The sequence below is a fragment of the Salvelinus fontinalis genome, chromosome 23 (assembly GCF_029448725.1).
Source record: "Salvelinus fontinalis isolate EN_2023a chromosome 23, ASM2944872v1, whole genome shotgun sequence".
In the NCBI taxonomy this organism is placed as follows: Eukaryota; Metazoa; Chordata; class Actinopteri; order Salmoniformes; family Salmonidae; genus Salvelinus; species Salvelinus fontinalis.
Genome location: NC_074687.1, coordinates 29,827,432 through 29,850,093, shown reverse-complemented (window position 1 = coordinate 29,850,093; position 22,662 = coordinate 29,827,432). Strand labels below are relative to the sequence as shown.

At 40.5% G+C, this 22,662-nt stretch overlaps 1 protein-coding gene across 3 annotated transcripts; it reads left to right on the top strand.

The window, feature by feature from the left end:
* The first annotated feature begins 2,180 nt into the window (after nt 1–2,180).
* On the top strand, nt 2,181–15,490 carry LOC129821094 (sterile alpha motif domain-containing protein 9-like). 3 transcript variants are annotated; one of them, XM_055878372.1, is made up of 6 exons: nt 2,181–2,276; nt 2,405–2,611; nt 4,341–4,400; nt 5,332–5,386; nt 5,490–5,560; nt 8,673–15,490. In XM_055878372.1, exons 5-6 carry the CDS (start codon nt 5,555–5,557, stop codon nt 13,212–13,214), a joined length of 4,548 nt encoding a protein of 1,515 aa, XP_055734347.1. In that variant the 5' UTR covers nt 2,181–2,276; nt 2,405–2,611; nt 4,341–4,400; nt 5,332–5,386; nt 5,490–5,554; the 3' UTR covers nt 13,215–15,490. The 3 variants fall into 3 exon arrangements, with proteins under 3 accessions (XP_055734347.1, XP_055734345.1, XP_055734346.1); XM_055878370.1 differs by lacking the exon at nt 4,341–4,400; XM_055878371.1 differs by lacking the exons at nt 2,181–2,276; nt 4,341–4,400 and having other exon boundaries at nt 2,391–2,611.
* The last annotated feature ends 7,172 nt before the right edge of the window (nt 15,491–22,662 follow it).

The window sequence follows — 22,662 nt, the reverse complement described above, 5'->3', positions numbered from 1 at the left end:
CAAGCCAGCTACAGTGTCTAGCCAGTTTGACTGTAAAAAATCTGGTATAGTGGTGTGGTTCTCGGTAACGGCTGGACAGATCATAACGAGAGGAGGAGAGTGTGTTGTGTACCTCCAAGTTGATTTGCACATTTTCATCGACATTGGTGTTTTATTGGCTTACTGTAGATATGATGGTAGGGAGATTTTAATATTGAGCTTCAACCAATGACAAACGACTATAATGATGGCATATGTTATAAACAAAATAATCTCAATGCATTTCATATAGATTAGATTTACAACAAACTGCAGGTCCAACTACTAAAAGCACGGGTCAGGGTGCACTTGTATAACACGGGAGTTGTGAAAGAGTAGGTGGATGGTCTAAGGCAGTGATGGGCAAATGTTGGCCCCCTTTTGTAGGCCAGTGGACCGATTGCGGAAAAGATAGTTTTTTGTTTTATGTTAGATTGGGGGGGGGGGTTGTTTTATGTTAGATTGGGGGGGGTTATGTTAGATTGGGGGGGGGGGGTTGTTTTATGTTAGGAACTCAGTCGGGGTCTCACCTACTGTTGACGGTTAGAATAACAGACTACACAAGGTGCAATTTGGAAATTTGGTTGCGCATCAGCAGTCACTCAATTAGCCCATGTCAGCATTTTTTTAATTAGATTGGTAAATTAGTCTGCCGGCCAGGTATCTAACCTTGTAGTAAGCATGGTCGAATTACCGACCGAGGTGAGGCACATTGATAATCAGCTATCATATCGAAAACTGCAAACATTTGCCGCCACCCCATGGCAAAATGAGTAGAATTGCATGAAATGAGTTATACAATTACTAAATCTTCTCTCAGCCCCATGACAAAATGTGTATAATTGCCGGAAATTAACTTTAAAACAAAAAATAAATGTTGCTCGCAAGGTAGGTGGGGGGTCTGTTATGCAGACCCACGAGCCACTGCGACCCCTCATGGTGAGTTCTGTTTTTCGGTGGCCCCCACCCCCATCAAAGATGCCCATCCCTGGTCTAAGGGCCCTCATTAGGTATCGTGATGTTGACTATTCACTGTTTTTTTCACCCCTGACATAACCTCCCAGTTCCTCTGTAGCAGTGAGGTCAGTCTGGTCACAAGGGGTACAGAGAGAGGGAGTACCAGAACCAGACAACTTGGTAACAATGCCACTTTGTGTAAGACCGGCCAGCGGTTATCAACCTTTTCCGTTCCGGGGTCCACCAAATCACTATCAAAAGCTCTTGAGGACCACCATTCTGTATTTTTTACATAAAATATCTAGTCTAATATCTCTGTCAAATTTAGTCAATTTTATCAGTGAATGTGACAGACTAAAGGCTTACTATTATTATTGTAATAAACTATTTGGATTGTGAAAAACAATGTAAAATTGCTTATAATACCATTAATACTCCCAGTTGTTTTTATCATTTTTTTATATAAATTCGCTGGGCTACAGTAACAATTTGAGTTGTACCTGATGATCCGTTTACACTACACATTGGTGTTTTACATTACGTGTATGAAGTATTTATAACATTATCACCATAGAATTACATACAGAGTAAATTATAGGATCTATGGTTATTACAGAGTATTCCAGGACTGCATTTGTAGTCGCAAAACAAAGTTCAAATTAGTCATACGATCAGGTTTCATGGTACGTTATATTGAGCAGCATACAGTAGGCTGTCCTCCCACCAATGTCCCCAACTTGGCTTTCAGCTTCGTCCAGCATGCATGTCCTGTAGCTGGTTAGGATCCTGTGGCCAGGGTAGGAGGACTCAGACTGATCTACAATAATGGTCTGAGCTTTCAGCTTCAAGGTTGTAGGCTGTTTGCTGGGTTTGTCTGCATTTGAATAAATTTCAAGTAGATCCCTACTCTGGATTTCCATATCATTTGTGTAGAGAAAAGGGATAGGGAACAGAACACGTTTCAAGTTTATTATTCTTATGTATGGGATAGACATGGTATACATTGTCAACAAAATGCTTACTTGCAGGTTCCTTCTCGACAATACAACAACAATAAGTTGTAAAAAATAATAATATTAACTTAAAGTACAGGTGTACATCATGGTGTACATCATGGACATATCCTCTCCTTTCAACTCAGTAGCACAGATGAAAAAGAGAAGACGGAGAGAGGACCACTTCGGACTATTGAGATACACCCCAAGTGAAGTTTCGTTTCAACTGAAATGCTCCGAATGTTTGAGGAAACTGAGGAAAGGGATTGCCCAGAGAAGACAGCTAAAGCCCACCCCCGCACGCAGGTTCAGTATTACACATAATCGTTTAAAATAACTATTTTAACAAAGTCTTTGAAAATCTTTCATATTTCTATAATAGTGTTACATTGAATTTGTCAACAACAACTTCATATTGTTTTACACTAATTCAGTGAAGTCGGATGTTAGCCATCAGACCGCCCTCTCTTCGGACTATGACCGCCCTCTCCGTGATATTATTTGAGTCTTCTGCATCCTTCCAGATCTTTCTCCTCCTTTCAACATAATCTTTTCAGCACCGGACCATCGTTTCTTCTCACCACAAAGACCAGCAAACTATGTCATGTTGAAAGCTGTTTTCAAAGCTGTAATCATGAGTGGTAAGTTAGCATTACGTTTTACATTATAATAAAGCATCCAATATAATTATAATTTACATCAAATATGTTTCATGTTCAGTCTGATATCGATCCTCATTTGACATCGACGAGCCCTCGCACGTAGGTTATCCATTATCTGGATGTCAAATTTCTATAGGCCTATTATTATTAATGACATTAAAACGTCAATTTGAACCGATTTTCGTGTGTTATGGAAATCATGGACATGTTGCAGATTGAACTACAGTAGCCTAACATATAGGGTGCAAACTACAAGAAAAGTGTTACACTACACTCTTAGGGGAAAAAAGGTGCTATCTAGAACCTTAAAGGGTTCCTCAGCTGTCCCCATTGGAGAACCCTTTGAAGAAACTTTTTTGGTTCCAGGTAGAACCCTTTCTACAGAGGGTTCTTCATGGAGTTTTGAATTTTTTTATAATTAAAGCCACAACCCTTAATTTATGTTTCAGCCTTATGCAACCCCACCACTTGTTTACTCCAGGTATTAAATTAAGCCAAGCGGAGCTGAATCCCGGTAGTAGGCCTATGTAATGAAACATTTTTGTCCACATTACATTTTCCACAGCCAACAACACCTGTAAGCAACAGCAAAATCAGACAACCTCATAGTAGAAAAGTTTACCAATTAGATTGTTCAACCTGTTGCATTCTATGCAGGGCAACCCCTAGCATTTTTGGGGCCCTAAACGAGATTTTGTTGGTGTTCAAAACCTTGTGTAACGGCTCTCATATGGCTCATCGATGAAGGACTCAGTGCTCTTCTCTTTCACGTTTAATTCTCCATCAAAGTTGAATAACTCTTTGCTGATTCTGCAAATACATACATGTACACTTCAGAACAACTGCAAACCCACCAAGCAATCTCCATCAAAGTTTAACAACTCTGGCTCGATGCTGCGTGATCTTGTGCACATACAGTACCAGTCAAATGTTTGGACACACCTACTCATTCAAGGGTTTTTCTTTATTTTTACTATTTTCTACATTGTAGAATAACATTGAAGACATCAAAACTTTTAAATAACATAAGGAATCATGTAGTAACCAAAACCAAAACAAAAAGTAGCCACCCAAAGCCACAGCTTTGCACATTCTTGGCATTCTCTCAACCAGCTTCATGAGGTAGTCAATCAGTTGTGTTGTGACAAGGTAGGGGTAGTATACAGAAGATAGCCCTATTTTGTAAAAGACCAAGTGCATATTATGGCAAGAACAGATCAAATTAAGGTGTGTCCAAACATTTGACTGGTACTGTATGTTTGCAAAGTAGATCTCTCGTCTGGATTTCCATATAATTTGTGTAGAGAACAGGGGATAAAACACAATACAGGACTACATCAAGAGTGCATATCCTCTCTTTTCAGATCAGATGAAGCACATAAAATGATGAGATTGAGGAAGCCACCTTTTACGAGTGAGATACACCTCAAATTAAGTTTCGTTTCAACTGAAACGCGCCGAATTGAGGGAAAGGAATACAACATTTCCAGAAGAGACGGACAGCTAAAGCCCACCTCCGCATGCTATGTTTTTCAGTATAATACATACTCGTTTAAAATACCTATTTCAACTAAGTCTTAATATTTCTATACTAGTGTTCAGTTGAATTGGTTTAGAAAGACTTGCTATTGTTTAAACTATATTTCACCGAAGTCAAAAGCTTGCCAAATTGCTAACAGACCGCCCTCCCCATCTTCCGCATTCTTAGGTTTATTCTCTTTCGACCCAATCGAACAAGTTGCTATCAGGAAAGCTATAATAATGAAAGGTACGTTCGCAGTTTTACGTAACGTTATAGGCTACATAGACAACGTTTTACATTATAAAATATGTTTGGTCTGAAGTATCGAACACCTCTCGCAGTTAGGCTATACATTATCCGGATATTACATATATTTATATAGTTAATGCCATTAAAACGCCTATTTGAACCGATTTTCGTGCATTATGAAAATCATTGACATGATGCATATTAAACTTGAGAAGCCTAACATATAAAGCCTAGACTATAAGAAAAGTGGGGGCCTACACTACTTTTTAAATAATTTAAGCCTCAACCCTCTTAATTAGTGTTTCAGCCCAGATGCAGCCATGCCACACTTGTTATGAAAGTGAGAAATGGGTCTGGAGAAATGTAACCACTCTCAAATTGATAGATAGAGCTGGTATGGATGCAATGATGGACAGTCCATGAGATCAACATGTTTACACATATTTGAACAAGAAGGCAGTTTGTTTACATGGGCCTAAATTATATTTTTATAGAATCAATTAATCTTAATTGAAATGACTACTGAACAGCAGTTAAGATTGTATTTATGTTACATGGTATTTACTTGGTACTTAGAAATGACATGGTAAAAGTAATGCATTTAAAAAATTTAAAAATCAGATGTACATTTGCGGTTTTGTCTGTTCTCTCCTGCACCAACCTGATTTTCCCAACCACGTCTTGCCTTATACAGAGTGGCTGCTATAGTAGGCATTCAGAGACTGAATCCAAACTGAATTGCTTCAGTTCACTTTTGTTTCACTTCATGATTTAATATATATTAATTGAAACGGGTTGTGTCTGTAATGAGGGGCATTAAAGCGATTGGATCAGCAAGTGCGCCACACCTTGGTTACAATGTTTTTGGTGGTATCCTTAGACAGTTTCACAATAATGTAATCTACCCCTCCTGATTTTATGTTTACAGCATGTTGCAGCAGCACAGCAGTTATGCGGAAATGGTGAAGACAGAAAACAATGTGGTAAATCACGGTTTTTGTTTAATGGTTTTTCTCTCTGGCTTATTCAATGGGTGACTGACTATTGCATTTCATGTACTAAACAATTTTTTGATTTTTCCATCAGTTTGACTGAGAAACCAGTTCAGAGACAAGGATCTAAAGGATTTCAGTAAGGCTGAACAAGTCCAAATGGAGGTATTTAACATTGAATTCATAACAAAAATAATAATAATATTTACTGTACGAGTTTAACACTTTTTTGGTTACTACATAATTCCATATGTATAATTTCATAGCTGTGATGTCATCACTATTATTCTAAAATATAGAACATAGTAAGAATAAAGTAGGTGTGAGTATGAGTAGGTGTGTCCAACCTTTGGACTGGTACTGTATATATACACTACTGTTCAAAGGTTTGGGGTCACTTAGAAATGTCCTTGTTTTTGAAAGAAAAGCAATTTTTATTGTCCATTAAAATCACATCAAATTGATTAGAAATACAGTGTAGAAATGTTTAATGTGCTGGAAACGGCTTATTTTTAATGGAATATCTACATAGGTGTACAGAAGCCCATTATTAGCAACCATCACTCCTGTGTTCCAATGGCACGTTGTGTTAGCTAATCCAAGTTTATAATTTTAAAAGGCTAATTGATCATTAGAAAACACTTTCACAATTATGTTAGCACAGCTGAAAACTGTTGTTCTGATTAAAGAAGCAATAAAATTGGCCTTCTTTAGACTAGTTGAGTATCTGGAAAATGAGCATTTGTGGGTTCGATTACAGGCTCAAAATGGCCAGAAACAAAGTACTTTCTTCTGAAACTCGCTAGTCTATTATTGTTCTGAGAAATTAAGGCTATTGTGTCCGAGAAATTGCGAAGAAACTGAAGATCTCGTACAACGCTGTGAACTACTCCCTTCACAGAACAGCGTAAACTGGCTTTAACCAGAATAGAAAGAGGAGTGGGACGCCCCGGTGCACAACTGAGCAAGAGGACAAGTACATTAGAGTGTCTAGTTTGAGAAACAGATACCTCACAAGTCCTCAACTGGTAGCTTCATTAAATAGTACCCGTAAAACACCAGTCTCAACGTCAACAGTGAAGAGTTGACTCCGGGATGCTGGCCTTCTAGGCAGAGTTCCTCTGTCCGGTGTCTGTGTTCTTGCCCATCTTAATATTTTCTTTTTTTTTTGAGCAGTGTATATATAAACTCAGCAAATATATATCTAAAATAAAATATATACAGTTGAAGTCGGAAGTTTACAGACACTTAGGTTGGAGTCATTGAAACTCGTTTTTCAACCACTCCACAAATTTCTTGTTAACAAAGTATAGGTTTGGCAAGTCGGTTAGGACATCTACTTTGTGCATGACACAAGTAATTTAGCCAACAATTGTTTAAAGACAAATTATTTAACTTATAATTTACTGTATCACAATTCCAGTGGGTCAGAAGTTTACATACACTAAGTTGACTGTGCCTTTAACCAGCTTGGAAAATTCCAGAAAATTATGTCATGGCTGTAGAAGCTTCTGATAGGCTAATTGACATCATTTGAGTCAATTGGAGGTGTACCTGTGGATGTATTGCAAGGCCTACCTTCAAACTCAGTGCCTCTTTGTTTGACATCATGGGAAAATCAAAAGAAATCAGCCAAGACCTCAGAAAATAATTGTAGACCTCCACAAGTCTGGTTCATCCTTGGGAGCATTTTCCAAATGCCTGAAGGTACCACGTTCATCTGTACAAACATTAGTACGCAAGTATGAACACCATTGGACCACGCAGTCGTCATACCGCTCAGGAAGGAGACGCGTTCTGTCTCTTAGAAATGAACGTACTTTGGTGCGAGAAGTGCAATTCAATCCCAGAACAACAACATAGGAACTTGTGAAGATGCTAAAGGAAACAGGTACAAACGTATCTATATCCACAGTAAAACGAGTCCTATATCTACATAACCTGAAAGGCCGCTCAGCAAGGAAGAAGCCACTGCTCCAAAACCGCCATAAAAAAGCCAGACTACGATTTACAACTGCACATGGGGACAAAGATTGTACTTTTGGAGAAATGTCCTCTGGTCTGATGAAACAAAAACACAACTGTTTGGCCATAATGACCATCGTTATGTTTAGAGAACAAAGGGGGAGGCTTGCAAGCTGAAAAACCCCATCCTAACCGTGGAAGCACGGGGGTGGCAGCATCATGTTGTGGGTGTGCTTTGCTGCAGGAGGGACTGGTGCTCTTCACAAAATATATGGCATCATGAGGCAGAAAAATTATGTGGATATATTGCAGCAACATCTCAAGACATCAGTCAGGAAGTTAAAGCTTGGTGTCAAATGGGTCTTCCAAATGGACAATGACCCCAAGCATACTTTCAAAGTTGTGTCAAAATGGCTTAAGGACAACAAAGTCAAGGTATTGGAGTGGCCATCACAAAACACTGACCTAAATCCTATAGAAAATGTGTGGGTAGAACTGAAAAAGCATGTGCGAGCAAGGAGGCCTACAAACCTGGCTCAGTTACACCAGCTCTGTCAGGAGGAATGGGCCAAAATTCACCCAACTTATTGTGGGAAGCTTGTGGAAGGCTACCTGAAACATTTAACCCAAGTTAAACAATGTAAAGGCAATGCTACCAAATACTAATTGAGTGTATGTAAACTTCTGACCCACTGGGAATGTGATGAAATAAACAAAAGCTGAAATTAATCATTCTCTCTACTATTATTTTGAAATGTCACATTCTTAAAATAAAGTGGTGATCCTAACTGACCTAAAACAGGACATTTTTCACAGGATTTAATGTCAGGAATTGTGAGAAACGGAGTTTAAATGTATTTGGCTAAGGTGTATGTAAACTTCCAACTTCAACTGTATATATACACTACCGGTACACTACCAACTGTATATATACACTACCAAAAGTTTTAGAACACCTACTCATTCAAGGTTTTTCTTTATTTTTACTATTTTCAACATTGTAAAATAATAGTGAAGACATCAAAACTATGAAATAACACATATGGAATCATGTAGTAACCAAAAAAGTATTAAACAAATCAAAATATATTTTATTTTTGAGATTCTTCAAATAGCCACCCTTTGGCTTGATGACAGCTTTGCACACTCCTTGCAGTAGTATACACATCTGTTATGTTTGGCTTGTGAGGAGAGCTGAATATGCGCTAAAACACCAACAAATGTTGAGTAAACCTGCTCAATTGTGAATGATTTTGTTGTTAACATCTATATGGCTTATGAATTTCAATCAAATCAGCCTATTTTATTTCAGAATGAAGAGGAAGGCAAACCAGCAGACCTGCCAGATGAGATTAAGTATTGGAATAAACATCACGTGAAACAATGGGCTCTCAACGAGGCTTGTGTGGACGTTGAATTTGCAGATATCTTGCTTCAGCAGAACATTAATGGGCCTAGTCTTTTACTTTTAGAGAAATCTGATTTACTAGAGGTGGGTGTCACACTGGGGCCTGCAAAGTTGATCATTCACAAGAGGGATGAACATTTGAAATTTAAGAAAGAGCAGTTGAGTAGCCCAACAACTAATCAGTCTGGGAGACCGTGCAAGCCGTACCCTTTTCATCGACACCATGATGCCTGCAGATACAAGGTGAACAGCGTTCTTGATGTCACAGAATCAGGTGCATCAGACTATATCGAACCCTGTCATGAATATAAAGGATACTACCATATGTCAGAGGCAGCTGTGGAGAGCAAAATGAACAAGTTCACTGATGAGGTTATTCGATTTGCAGCAGCCTGCATGAATAGCCGCACTAATGGCACCATACATTTTGGAGTTGGTGACAAGCCAGACTTTGTTCATGGACAAGTTTTGGGAGTTAGCGTCCTGGACAAAGAGGCATATGTCAATGCTCTGCCACAAGCCATTGAGGGTCATTTTGAGCATAAACATATCCAGACAGCCAAGATGTGCATCAAACCACCTCGATTTGTTGAGGTTCTCAATCCCGATATGACATCATCAGAGAAGTATGTGATAGAAGTGGACATCGTGCCAGACTTTATGATCTGTAAAGAGAACATCTATCACGTTTCCAGCTTGGATACAAGGAAATCAAAGAGGAAGTCCAAAAGCAAAGAAACAGAGAAAGAGGTGAAAAAACTCTTCTTCATTCGTGATCACAGCAGCAGCAGGGATCTCCTTGCACTAACCACTTTTGCCAAGCCAATGGAAGAATACAATAGGTTTGTCGACGATGTGTCACAGCTGTCACAGCTAAGAAAACAAGCGGAGGAAAATCGCCTTAGTGTGGTTAAAAGTAGTGTCCAGGGCTCCAGACTAAGTGAAATGATAACAGGTGGATCCCAATCCTTAGACAAGTCCCACTTCGAGAGGTATTTGATAGTGACCAACAAATCACATTTAGTTCAATTGGAATCCCTGGGATTTATTCCTGAACTGAACCCAACTGCTGTTTTGGACTTTGACCCTGAGTCGACAAAACATGGATTGATGAAGTACTTTGAAGACCATAGTACAATAAATGTCCACTTGCCAGTACAATATAAAATCACAGAGGCTGTCGAGGACATTGCTAGCAAGCTAAAACTGACTCGAAACACCAGCTGGATCCTCTGCAATGGGGATATTGAAAGAGAGATGCCTTCAGATGTAGATGACTGGTTAATAGAGAAAGGAGCGTCTGTACGAAATATGATTTCATTCTTGTGCCGGAAAGATGTGCTACCACACAAGAGATTCCTGGTTATTTTTATATTGCTGTCTACTGTGAGTGAGAAAATGGACCCTCTACTTGAGACCTTCAGCACATTCTGGCAGGAGCTCAGAGGAACAGAGCAAATACTTTGCATCTGTGAAAATGAAGAAGGATTCACTTGCTGGAGGGACCTGATTGAAGCCCGCTATGGATTAGACATTAAAGCAAGATCAATATATGAGCTCAGTTTTGCTGAGGTTAATGGCACCGTCCTCAGCCTGTGGTCAGACAATCGGAAATCCAGCCGTTTCCTACCCTGTGGAGGAGGCAGCAAAGTGATGTTAAAAAAGAAAGAGGAGGACAGCCTGTACATCCTGAATATTCTGTGTGTGAATCAGTGTGAGGGAGGAAATGAAGACAAGGCTTGCATACAGGAGAAGTTCTACAAAGGAGGAAAGGTGTTATGGTGGAACTTCTATTTCTCTGAGCAGCCAGAATCCATGTCATTCATCAAACGGGACAAGTTCGACTACATCATGAACACTGTCCTACCAGCTTTGAGCTCTTTGAGAAACGCTTGTGTGTCCTTCAAACTTTTGCATGTCCCAGGATGTGGTGGAACTACACTAGCCATGCATATATTATGGGCACTGAAAGACAAGTTCCGTTGTGCTGTTCTGAGGGACAGAACCGCTGATCCTGCTGTTGTTGCCGAGCAGGTGGTCAAGCTACTGATGTATGAGACAACAGAACAATCGTCCCGGATTCCTGTGTTGCTCATGCTAGATGACTTTGAGGAGATGGATGACGCATATGATTTGCAGCAGCTCATTGAGAAGGAATGTGTCAAGAAGGACATTGGATCTAGGTCCCCGCAGGTCATTCTACTCAATTGCATGAGAGCTGAGTCTTGGGAGAAGACTGAATCAACTGAAGACACTGTGTTCATTGGCAATAACCTCTCTGAAATGGAGCAGAGGCAGTTCGAGAAAAAACTGGAGGAGATTGAGAAGACCTACAAGAATGCAGACACATTCTACGGTTTCATGATCATGAAGAAGAACTTTTCACCCGAGTATATCCAGGGTGTGGCTCGCAACACCCTAAAGAGCTTCAACATAAATCACAAACATGCACAACTCATTGCTGTTCTGGTCTTGTTGAATGTCTACTGCAAGGGTGCAACACTCTCAGTCTCTCTCTGTGAAGAGTTTCTTGGCCTCCAGACCAAGCCACATAGTGGATCCTCCGATGTTAAGGCTGGATTTGGGAAGTTTTCCACTCTAGTGACCTGCTGCACAGAGGAGGCTAAGGTTGTATTCGAGGCAGTGAGAATGATCCACTCAAGCATGGCCGTGTATTGTTTGCAGGAGCTTACAACAAACAGTGTAACCAAAGCTAAGATCACTGATCTACTGCTCACCACAGATAAGCTCTATGATTGCGTACAGGGCAAAGACAAACTCATGAAGGATGTTCACACCATGTTAGTGAAAAGACGTCACTCAGTCAAGGGTGAAGATTCTCAGTTCTCACCTCTCATCCAGGATATTGCAAAGGAGACACCGGGTGATGAAGAAAATGTGCTATTCAATGCAGCCAAGCGCTTTGAAAAAGATGCTATCATCTCTCAGCTTTTTGCCAGATACCAATACCTGAAGAAAAGGGATTTCAGGGAGGCAAAGACCTGGGCAAAGAATGCGAAAGATCTTTCCAGAGATAACTCCTACATTTCTGACACATCTGCACAAGTGATCAAGCATGAGCTAAAGTGTGCAATACAAAGTGACAAAGAAGGTACCATGAAGCCTGATAGCCTCAAAGGCTATCTTAGAATGGCCCAGTCAGCAACAGAGGCCTTCCGGGATACACAGGAAATTGCAAAGAAGGAGGCTACTCTGAGAGTACAAAACAAGAGAGACAACAGCCCTTTCAACACTGCAGGTTGCCTTGGAGAAATCCAGGTTGCGGTCATCATCATCGAAATACTGGGAAAAAGTCCAGTGTTTTCTGCAGGCAATGTCCGTCATGATATTCTGAGTGAAGTTCTCTCTGGCAGAATTACAATCCAAAATGTTGCGAGGAACGATTCCAGACGTCACAAACATGCCTCATATTACCGCATTCTCTGTGAATTTGAAGATCTTCTGTACAACCTCAGAAATAACATGAAGAGGCACTTTGATTTTCTTGACAGCTTTCATGTCAATTTGGGTTCCAGATTCACCCTGAAAGACAGTCGAGAGGAAAGAACTCGACAGGAGCTCTTCCGATGCTTTCAGCTGTACAGTGACCTCTTTTGCATGATGGATTCCACAGAATTGATTAAAAACAAGAACCTGAGCATCATGCTTCAAATTCACAAGGCGAGGCAATTTTTGGAGATGAGAAAAGCTGATACTTACTCTGGGATTCTAAATTGTCTCTCTAATGGTACCCAAACTGACATGATGGTAAAGACAGTCCGGCAGTATGACTTCATTCTGAGTAAAAATCCTGAAAGGAGTGTTAGAGAAATGGTCAATTTCATCTATGCCAATGTTGTGCTAAGCTGTGTCAAACCTGAATCTCAACTCCTTCGCCCGTATCAGACCCTCATTGATCTTCTTTGCCAAGTTCTTCAAGGTCAAATCCCGTATGGTGAGACCTTGGCATTGCACTTCATTGCTGTAGCTCTGTTGTGGCCACAACAGATCTTTGTGTCACAAACTGTGGAGTCTCAGAAGTTGGGAAGCTATGTGTCACAGATGAGGACATCATTCTGGAACGAGATGAAATCTGTGTGGAATGGAAAGTCGCCTGTTGTCCATTTCCTTTTGGGGAAGAAACAGGGCTATGACCGTCTTATCCACCTTGGAGAACTTGAGAGGTGTGTAAGCCCACAAGAAAACTTTGCTTCGCTCTGGGAAAATGGCAAAATATGGAAGCACGAGAGGGTCAAGGAGCTTCTTTGCAGGGTGACAGGATGGGTACAAAGAAAATTAATTTTGACAGATACCTGGAGCACAGGCTCAACGATTGAAGTCATTCCAATGTTCAAAAGCCAGCTTTGTGGAAAATTGGAGGGGGAAAAAGTATCTTTTGTCATTGGTTTCTCAATGAAGGGCCCACTGGCTTACGACATATATTGAACATCCAGAAGAGCAGAACTGATGCAATTCCGGCCTAAGTCTTAAAAATTGAACATTGAATCCTATTATAAACCTACTGTTATTATTAACTAACACTCACACTTTACCCCCCCCCCCTTTTTAGCTCTGACTTTGCTGATAGCTACTTTGAGGAAAAATGTACTAACTATGACTGATATGTGGTTGTCTCAGCTAGCTATTTTAAGATGAATGTACTAACTGTGTCTGCTAAATGACTAAAATGTACACTACCGGTCAAAAGTTTTAGAACACCTACTCATTCAAGGGTTTTTCTTTATTTTTACTATTTTCAACATTGTAAAATAATAGTGAAGACATCAAAACTATGAAATAACACATATGGAATCATGTAGTAACCAAAAAAGTATTAAACAAATCAAAATATATTTTATATTTGAGATTCTTCAAAAAGCCACCCTTTGCCTTGATGACAGCTTTGCACACTCTTGGCATTCTCTCAACCAGCTTCATGAGGAATACTTTTCCAACAGTCTAGAAGGAGTTACCACATATGCTGAGCACTTGTTGGCTGCTTTTCCTTCACTCTGCATTCTGATGCAGCACTCCATCACTCTCCTTCTTGGTCAAATAGCCCTTACACAGCCTGGAGGTGTTGAAAAACAAATGATAGTCCCACTAAGCCCTAACCAGATGGGATGGCGTATCGCTGCAGAATGCTGTGGTAGGCATGCTGGTTAAGTGTGGCTTGAATTCTAAATAAATCACAGACAGTGTCATCAGCAAAGCACCCCCACACCATAACACCTCCTCCTCCATGCTTTACGGTGGGAAATGCACATGCGGAGATCATCCGTTCACCCACACCGCGTCTCACAAAGACACAGCGGTTGGAACCAAAAATATCCCATTTGGACTCCAGACCAAAGGACGCATTTCCACTAGTCTAATGTCCATTGCTCATGTTTCTTGGCCCAAACATGTCTCTTCTTACTATTGGTGTCCTTAGTAGTGGTTTCTTTGCAGCAATTCGACCATGAAGGCCTGATTCCCACAGTCTCCTCTGAACAGTGGATGTTAACATTTAACATTTAAGTCATTTAGCAGACGCTCTTATCCAGAGCGACTTACAAATTGGAAAGTTCATACATATTCATCCTGGTCCCCCCGTGGGGAATGAACCCACAACCCTGGCGTTGCAAGCGCCATGCTCTACCAACTGAGCCACACGGGACCACATGTTGAGATGTGTCTGTTACTTGAACTCTGTGAAGCAGTTATTTGGGCTGCAATTTCTGAGATTGGTAACTCTAATGTACGTATCTTCTGCGGCAGAGGTAACTCTGAGTCTTCCTTTCCTGTAGTGGTCTTCATGAGAGCCAGTTTCATCATGGCGCTTGATGGTTTTTGCGACTGCACTTGAAGAAACTTTCAAAGTTCTTGAAATTTTCCATATTGACTCATCTTCATGTCTTAAAGTAATGATGGACTGTCGTTTTCTTTGCTTATTTGAGCTGTTCTTGCCATAATATGGACGTGGTCTTTTACCAAATAGGGCTATCTTCTGTATACCACCCCTATCTTGTCACAACACAACTGATGGTCTCAAACTCATTAAGAACTTTTTGGTTTCTACATGATTCCATATGTGTTATTTCATAGTTTTGATGTCTTCACTATTATTCTACAATGTAGAAAATAGTAAAAATAAAGAAAAACCCTTGAATGATTAGGTGTTCTAAAACTTTTGGTTTTTATCAGATTGTTGCAATGTTATATCTCTAGCAAAGACTCCAGGATCTATTTCTTTCAAGCACAATAATATTTAGGTTTAAAATTGAGTAAGGAAATATTACTATTTTACCATTTACTATTACTACTAATAATAGTATACTGTAGTATACTGTTCCAATTTCATTTGACTGTTTGTACTGTTTTGCTGTTTTTCTTTGGTTTTACCATTTACTGTTAGTACTATATGCATTCCAAGTTTGATTTACTGTTTGTACAGTGCTACTGTTTATATTTCCTTTTACAATTAGTTTTACCATTTAGTATATGCATTCCAATTTTATTTGATTGTTTTACTGTTTGTTTTTAAAGTGATATTGATATAATTGTTTGATGTTTATATGTGCAGTGCAGCTATCCAGTTAAACATTTTCATTCATGTGTTTAGAAATGCACTGATGTTTGTAAAAAATATTATTTGTTAAAATATCTCCAAAGCACTCAATATCATAATCATGTAGTAAATACTCCAATCATGTTTCCTGAATAAAAATTATATTTACTTATTTGTTCTGTAATAAATGCCAAGATTATGATGTGTTACAGCAATCATATAATCAGTAAGGTGACCATCATTGCCATAAAAAGGTGTCAAGTTCAGTGAAACACATGAAAAATAAAGGAGAGCCGCACACTCTAGGAGCTCAGATGCAAAAATGTAATTACCAACGTTTTGACAGACAAGCTGTCTTCATCAGGGTATAATGACAAACACTGCAGGGTGACTCGTTTATATAGTGTCAAAAGACACACAGGTGTCTGTAATCATGGCCGGGGGTGGCCTGATATCATTGGTTAATTCTTATATCTTAAAATAGCATACAAAAAACATACATGGATAGCGCACGATCATAGATACAATTTGTCTACATAAGCCTACAAACATTTACAATAGCAAATCACAAGAATGGCTTCAAATCAAAGTCTATGTTGAGACCGAAGGGAGCAAGGGTCTTTAAATTAAAGATCCAGGCAGCCTCTCGTTTTAACAATAAATGATCGCGATCACCCCCTCCTAGGGAAGGTGGCATGTTCGATGCCAATATAACTTAGAGACGAAATCGAGTGGTTCGCTTCCAAAAAGTGGGCCGCAACTGGGTAAGTCGAGTTTTTGCACCGAATGGTGCTACGTTGCCCTCCGAGATTTGTACTTTTAATTCACACTTTGTTTTACCAACATCATTTTTACCACAAGGACAAGTTATAAGATAAATAACTGCCTTAGTGGAGCACGTGATAACACCTTTGATTGGGATCTGTTTCCCTGTTTGGGGGTGTTTGAAGGACATTTATAAGTGCCATTGCATTGAGCACAGCCATTACACTTGTAGTTTCCATCCAGTATGGGCGCAAATAGACGTTGTGCAGGGATATCTTGGAGTGGTAAATTAGAGTTTATCAATTGATCTCAGCGATTTCTGCCCCGCGAGAATACGACCAAGGGAAGGTCCGAGAACACATTACCGATACTATCATCGGATCTTAGAATGTGCCAATGTTTGTGAACGATTCCCTTCATTTGTCAGAGCACTTTGCATAGCGGGTAGTTAGAATGCAAGAATGATTCTTTTTGCGAGACTGACCTTGAAAAAGGTCATGTCTCGTTTTATTTAGAATTTTCTTAATGGTAGTATTAATCTGACCATTTTTGTACCCCCTCTCCTTGAATTTTCTTTGCGTCTCAGCCATATTTCTGATTGTTTTTTGCTAATTCTTTTGATTCGACAGAATTGGCTGTAGGGCAAACTATTTTTCAATGGCGGTGGGTGACAACTATCAGCCCTCAACAAACTGTTACGATCAGTAGGTTTCCTGTATAGATCAGTATATAGAACATTATCTCCACACAAGATCAGAAGATCAAGAAAACTGATTTGACGTGTATCAGATTGCATAGAAAATCTCAGATGCTCAGAACAGGAGTTTAAAAAAGCATGGGACGTCTGGAGCTGTTTTGCATCACCCCTTCATAGAACAAAAATATCATCAATATACCGTTTCCAAATAATGATGTTAGGCAAGAAAACATTTTTGAGGATTGAAAATAGACTGTTTCTCCATGTAACCCACATACAAATTAGCGTAGTTAGGAGCCATGGAGGATCCCATAGCAGTACCCTTCGTCTGAATAAAGAAATAATTTAGAAACATGAAGTAGTTGTGTGTGAGTACTATTTCAGCCAATGTTATAACGCATGCACTGGAAGGTAGTTAATTAGGGTCACGTTGCAGAAGAAAATGTTCCATAGTTTCAATACCGCCCTCGTGTGGAATATTTGTGTATAACGACTCAACATCAGAAGTAACTAACAAAGTATTCTCAGGGAGAGGGTCAAGAGATTCAATGATAGAGATCATACTGCTGGTGTTCTTTACAGAGGGGAGCTGTTCAGTGAGTGGTCTAATAAAAAAGCCAACAAAAGTAGATAGAGGGGCTGTTACTGCATCAATGCCCGCTACAATAGGGCACCCTGGAGGTTTTGTAACATTCTTGTGTAATTTTGCAAAGTATAGAAAGTGGCAATTTTAGTGTGTTGAATAGCCAAAAAGTCGTGTTCTTTTTTGGTTATCTGACCAGAAGTTAAATACCCATCGAGGACAGTAAAGATCGTCTTCTGAAATTGGGCAGTGGGGTCACTTCTGAGTTTCTTGTAAAAGGTGTTGTCAAACAGTTGTCTATGACACTCATTTACATAAACTGTCCTATCCATGAGTACAACTGACCCACCCTTATCAGCAGGGCGGGTAAGGACTGACGTATCGGATTGTAAATCAAGCAAAGCTTGTTTTTCATCCTTAGGTAAATTATGGAAAGATATGTACTCCTGTTTGTTCTTAAGGAGATGAACAACATCTTTTTCAACAACTCTGCAATATGTCTCAATAGAGTGATTGTGATTAGCTGGAGGTACAAAATAACTCTTGCTTCTAAAAGGAGTCGGAGTATGTGCAGGTGAGCAACCTACTTGTTCAGTAGAAAGATCACGATTAGGGGAGCTAAAGTATTCCCTTAAACGGATGTTTCTAAAAAACTTAAACATGTCTACCTTAACATCAAAATCGTTGCACTGAGTTGTAGGCACAAAAGATAACCCTTTATTAAGCAAGGAGACATGGGCAGGGCTCAATATCTTGCTTGATAAATTAAAGACACACAGTCCCGTGGGTTCTGGGACCCTCTGCCTCTGGTAGTCGTTTCTTCTTACCCCGTCTGGTGCGGCATCTGGTCGGTGTGCGTGCCTGCGGCCACCTCCGCCCTTCCGTCGGCCCAGTCTCTTGTTGGATAAAAAACTGCCACTGGAAGCAGATGAGGCGCTGGTTGTCGAGCGTTGGTCAGACGGGGGGATAGAAGTAAGCGGTAACCCTCCTGCGTCTGTCATGGAGAGCAGGAGCAGGACCTCTTTTGTCAGGGTTTCTCCAGAAGTAGACTTTGTCATCTGCCTTGTCTTTTTTGTCTTGGTTGAATTTCTTGATTTTAAGTTCCTTTATTTCTGTAGACAACTTGTCCCGGAGCACTGGGTTAGTTTTCATCAGTTCATTGAATATGCCATCATCATTAACAGCTCCTTGTATAGCCGTGCGTTTCTCTTCAATTGTGTTATCCATGACAATAAAATCCTTTTTCAACTGGTCAACAATTAATGTCATTAAATCAATAGAGCGTTTGTTCAGGACGGCACACCAGCGCTCACAGAAATCTGTGCGCTGTCCCAATGATGGTTCTTTTTGCCACCTGAGTCCCCTTGGAATAATGCCTTGACGCACATAATCACTAAGAGTGACTATATGTAGATGCATTCTCGTCTGGTGCTTAGATAAATTTAACAGTTCTTTCAAGAGGTCAGAATTACCCCCGGCATGTCAAAAAGGGACTCCGATACAGACAGACCTTCCACCTGTTATTCTTATTCCCATATCAACCCTCCCATACTGTATTTTCTATTTGCTTCAGGTTTGGCTGATTTTGGTGTTTGTTCATGTACTATGGCCTTTCTACATTTGATATTACAGAATATTACAGACTGTATTTTCAACAATGCAAGAAGACACTGATGCAGTAACTATAATCGAAGATCCAGTTTATCATGGTGACATGAGGATTGTTGGTGTTCCAATTTATCTACGGTACTGCAGTAAGGTTACAGCCACTGAGCCACATAATGTTATTTGTAGTGAATGGCTGTCCCACGGCATTGAATGAAGTGGGTCAAATCTGACTCACATTTCCCAAACTAGCCTACTGATCAATTGTGTGCATTGATTATTTAGTTCAATAATTTGCAGATATCATGTTGCGGTCATGTTTGTTCAGAGCAATATAATGAGGTGTCCTTCTTTCTTTGAATTAGGAAGCACTGTCCAAGTCTGACACATGATGGCACCTCGAGCAAAATAGAAGATTACTTTATTGTCCAATTAATTACAAATAAGGTCCAAGAGAAATTCCCCTTCGCCCTTTAGAACCAGGGGTTTTGTGTGCGTATTTAAAACTACAGTGGCAGGAAAAGTACCAATAACACACCAACATAATGCAAGACATTTTGTTCAAGTTCATAGCTCTATATCTTAACAATTTAATTCCTGTTGCGTCCTCTGTACAGGTGTATACAGCCCCGCCTCACCATTTTTGTGTGTCAGCAACATGCAAGGAATCAACCACAGACCAAGCCCGGGGGGGTGAAGGTAGGTTACATCCCTTATACATCCCACAAATTCTCCATTGAACATGCCTCTAAGTCCAGGACTAGGCTGGAAAAAATATGTTTGGGAAATCAGTTTGAACTGATGAGGATCTCTTCCACCCATGTCCACAATATACCATGCTCTCTATCTTGACAACCTGCCACTGGGGGACCTCTCAGAGAAGATGGCTCTCCTTTACAATGTAACTCCCCAGCAGATCAGCCACATCTACAGACAAGGACCTACTGGGATCCACATGCTGGTCTCTGATGTAGTGAGAATGTCTGGCAGTAGAGTTGTATTGTTTTTTATTTATGAGACAGTTTCTAAAAGCAAACACAGCTAAAGACATGTACAGAGTTCAGATGAAGGATATTCATATGAAGATTTGCTTAAGAACCTCAGATTGGGCTGTTACAGGTCCCTCTCCTTGGACCTTCTCTTCCAATGCGTTTTGAGGAGGAGAAAAGAGGACACAAGGTATCAAGGAAATTTGGGAAAGTGCCATGGAGAAGTACTAGGGGTTGTGGGACAATTAGGAGGCCTGCATCTTGTGACCGTGGCGTACGTGTAGGTATGTACTGCAGGACCAAATCGGATAGGTAGGAGCAAGCCCATGTAATGCTTTGTAGCTTAGCAGTAAAACCTTGAAATCAGCCCTAGCCTTAACAGGAAGCTAGCACTGGAGTAATAGGATCACATTTTTTAGTTCTAGATCTCCAGCAGCCGTGTTAAGCACTAACTAAAGTTTATTTAGTGCTTTATCTGGGTAGCCGAGAGTAGAGCATTGCAGTAGTCTAATTTAGAAGTGGATTAGCATGGATTAGCTTTTCTGTATCATTTTTGGACAAAAAGTTTCAGATTTGTGCAATGTTACGAAGATGGAAAAAAGCTGTCCTTGAAATATTCTTGATAGGTTTGTCAAAAGAGAGATCAGGGTCCACAGTTTTATTTGAGACAACTGTACAAAGATTAATTGTATACATTATTTGTCTTCAGGAAGGCAGTGAGTTGCTGTGCAACAGCTTTTCCCAAAATTTTGAAAGGAATAGGAGATTTGATATAGGCCGATTCGTTTTTTTAAACATTTTCCGGGTCAAGGTCAAGAGAGACTTTATTACTGCCACTTTTAGTGAGTTTGGTACACATCCGGTGGATAGGGAGCCAATTATTATGTTCAACATAGGAGGGCCAAGCTCAGGAAGTAGCCTTTTCAGTAGTTTAGTTGGAATAGTGTCCAGTATGCAGCTTGAAGGTTTAGAGGCCATGACTATTTTCATGAATGTATCAAGAGATGCAGGATAGGGGCCTCCCAGGTGGCGCAGTGGTCTAGGGCACTGCATCGCAGCGCCAGCTGCGCCACCAGAGTCTCTGGGTTCGCGCTCTGTCGACAGCCGGCCGCGACCGGGAGGTCCGTGGGGCGACGCACAATTGGCCTAGCGTCGTCCGGGTTAGGGAGGGTTTGGCCGGTAGGGATATCCTTGTCTCATCGCGCTTCAGCGACTCCTGTGGCGGGCCGGGCGCAGTGCGCGCTAACCAAGGGGGCCAGGCGCACAGTGTTTCCTCCGACACATTGGTGCGGCTGGCTTCCGGGTTGGAGGCGCGCTGTGTTAAGAAGCAGTGCGGCTTGGTTGGGTTGTGCTTCGGAGGACGCATGGCTTTTGACCTTCGTTTCTCCCGAGCCCGTACGGGAGTTGTAGCGATGAGACAAGATAATAATTACTAGCGATTGGATACCACGAAAATTGGGGAGAAAAGGGGATAAAAAAAAAAGCCATCCTCTCTTGGGGAATGTTGCTTTTTAGTTAGCATTGTGACAGTATCAAAAATACATTTTGGATTGTTCTTATTCTCCTCAATTAGTTTGGAAAAATAGGATGAAAGATCATATCTTCGATATTGCACGGTACTGTCTTTCCAAGCTAGTCGGAAGACTTAGTTTGGTGTAGCGCTATTTCCGTTCCAATTTTCTGGAAGCTTGCTTCAGGGCTCGGGTATTTTCTGTATACCAGGGAGCTAGTTTCTTGTGACAAACGTTTTTTGTTTTTAGGGGTGCGACTGCATCTAAGGTATTAAGCAAGTTTAAATTTAGTTCCTCAGTTAGGTGGTTAACCGATTTTTGTACTCTGACGTCCTTGGGTAGGTGGAGGGAATCTGGAAGGGCATCTAGGAATCTTTGGGTTGTCCGAGAATTTATAGCATGGCTTTTGATGATCCTTGGTTGGGGTCTGAGAAATTGCAATTTGCAACATAATAAGATGGTGGTCCGATAGTCCAGGTTTATGAGAAAAAACATTTAGATCCACAATAATTATTCCATGGGACAAAACTGGATCCAGGGTATGACTGTGGCAATGAGTAGGTCCGGAGACATGTTGGGCAAAATCCACTGAGTTTATGATGGCTCTGAAAGCCTTTTGGAGTGGGTCTGTGGACTTTTCCATGTTTCAAAATAATTATATTATTTGCCATGACTACAAGGTCCGATAGGAATTCAGGGAACTCAGTGAGGAATGCTGTATACAGCCCAGAAGGCCTGTAATTAGTAGCTATAAAAGGTGATTGAGTAGGCTGCATAGATATCATGAATAGAAGCTCAAAAGACGAAAACGCAGTAATTTCTTATTTATTTTTTTATTGAAATTTGCTGGCGTAATTGTTAGCAACACCTCCACCTTTGTGGGATGCGCGGGGGGATATGGTCACTAGTGTAACCAGGAGGAGAGGCCTCATTTAACACAGTAAATGAATCCGGTTTGAGCCATGTTTTAGTCAAGCCAATCACATCAAGATTATGATCAGTGATTAGTTAATTGACTATGACTGCCTTGGGAGTGAGTCGCTTCTTCACTGTTGACGTTGAGACTGGTGTTTTGCGGGTACTATTTAATGAAGCTGCCAGTTGAGGACTTGTGAGACGTCTGTTTCTCAAACAACACCCGAATGTACTTGTCCTCTTGCTCAGTTGTGCACCGGAGCCTCCCACTCTTTCTAT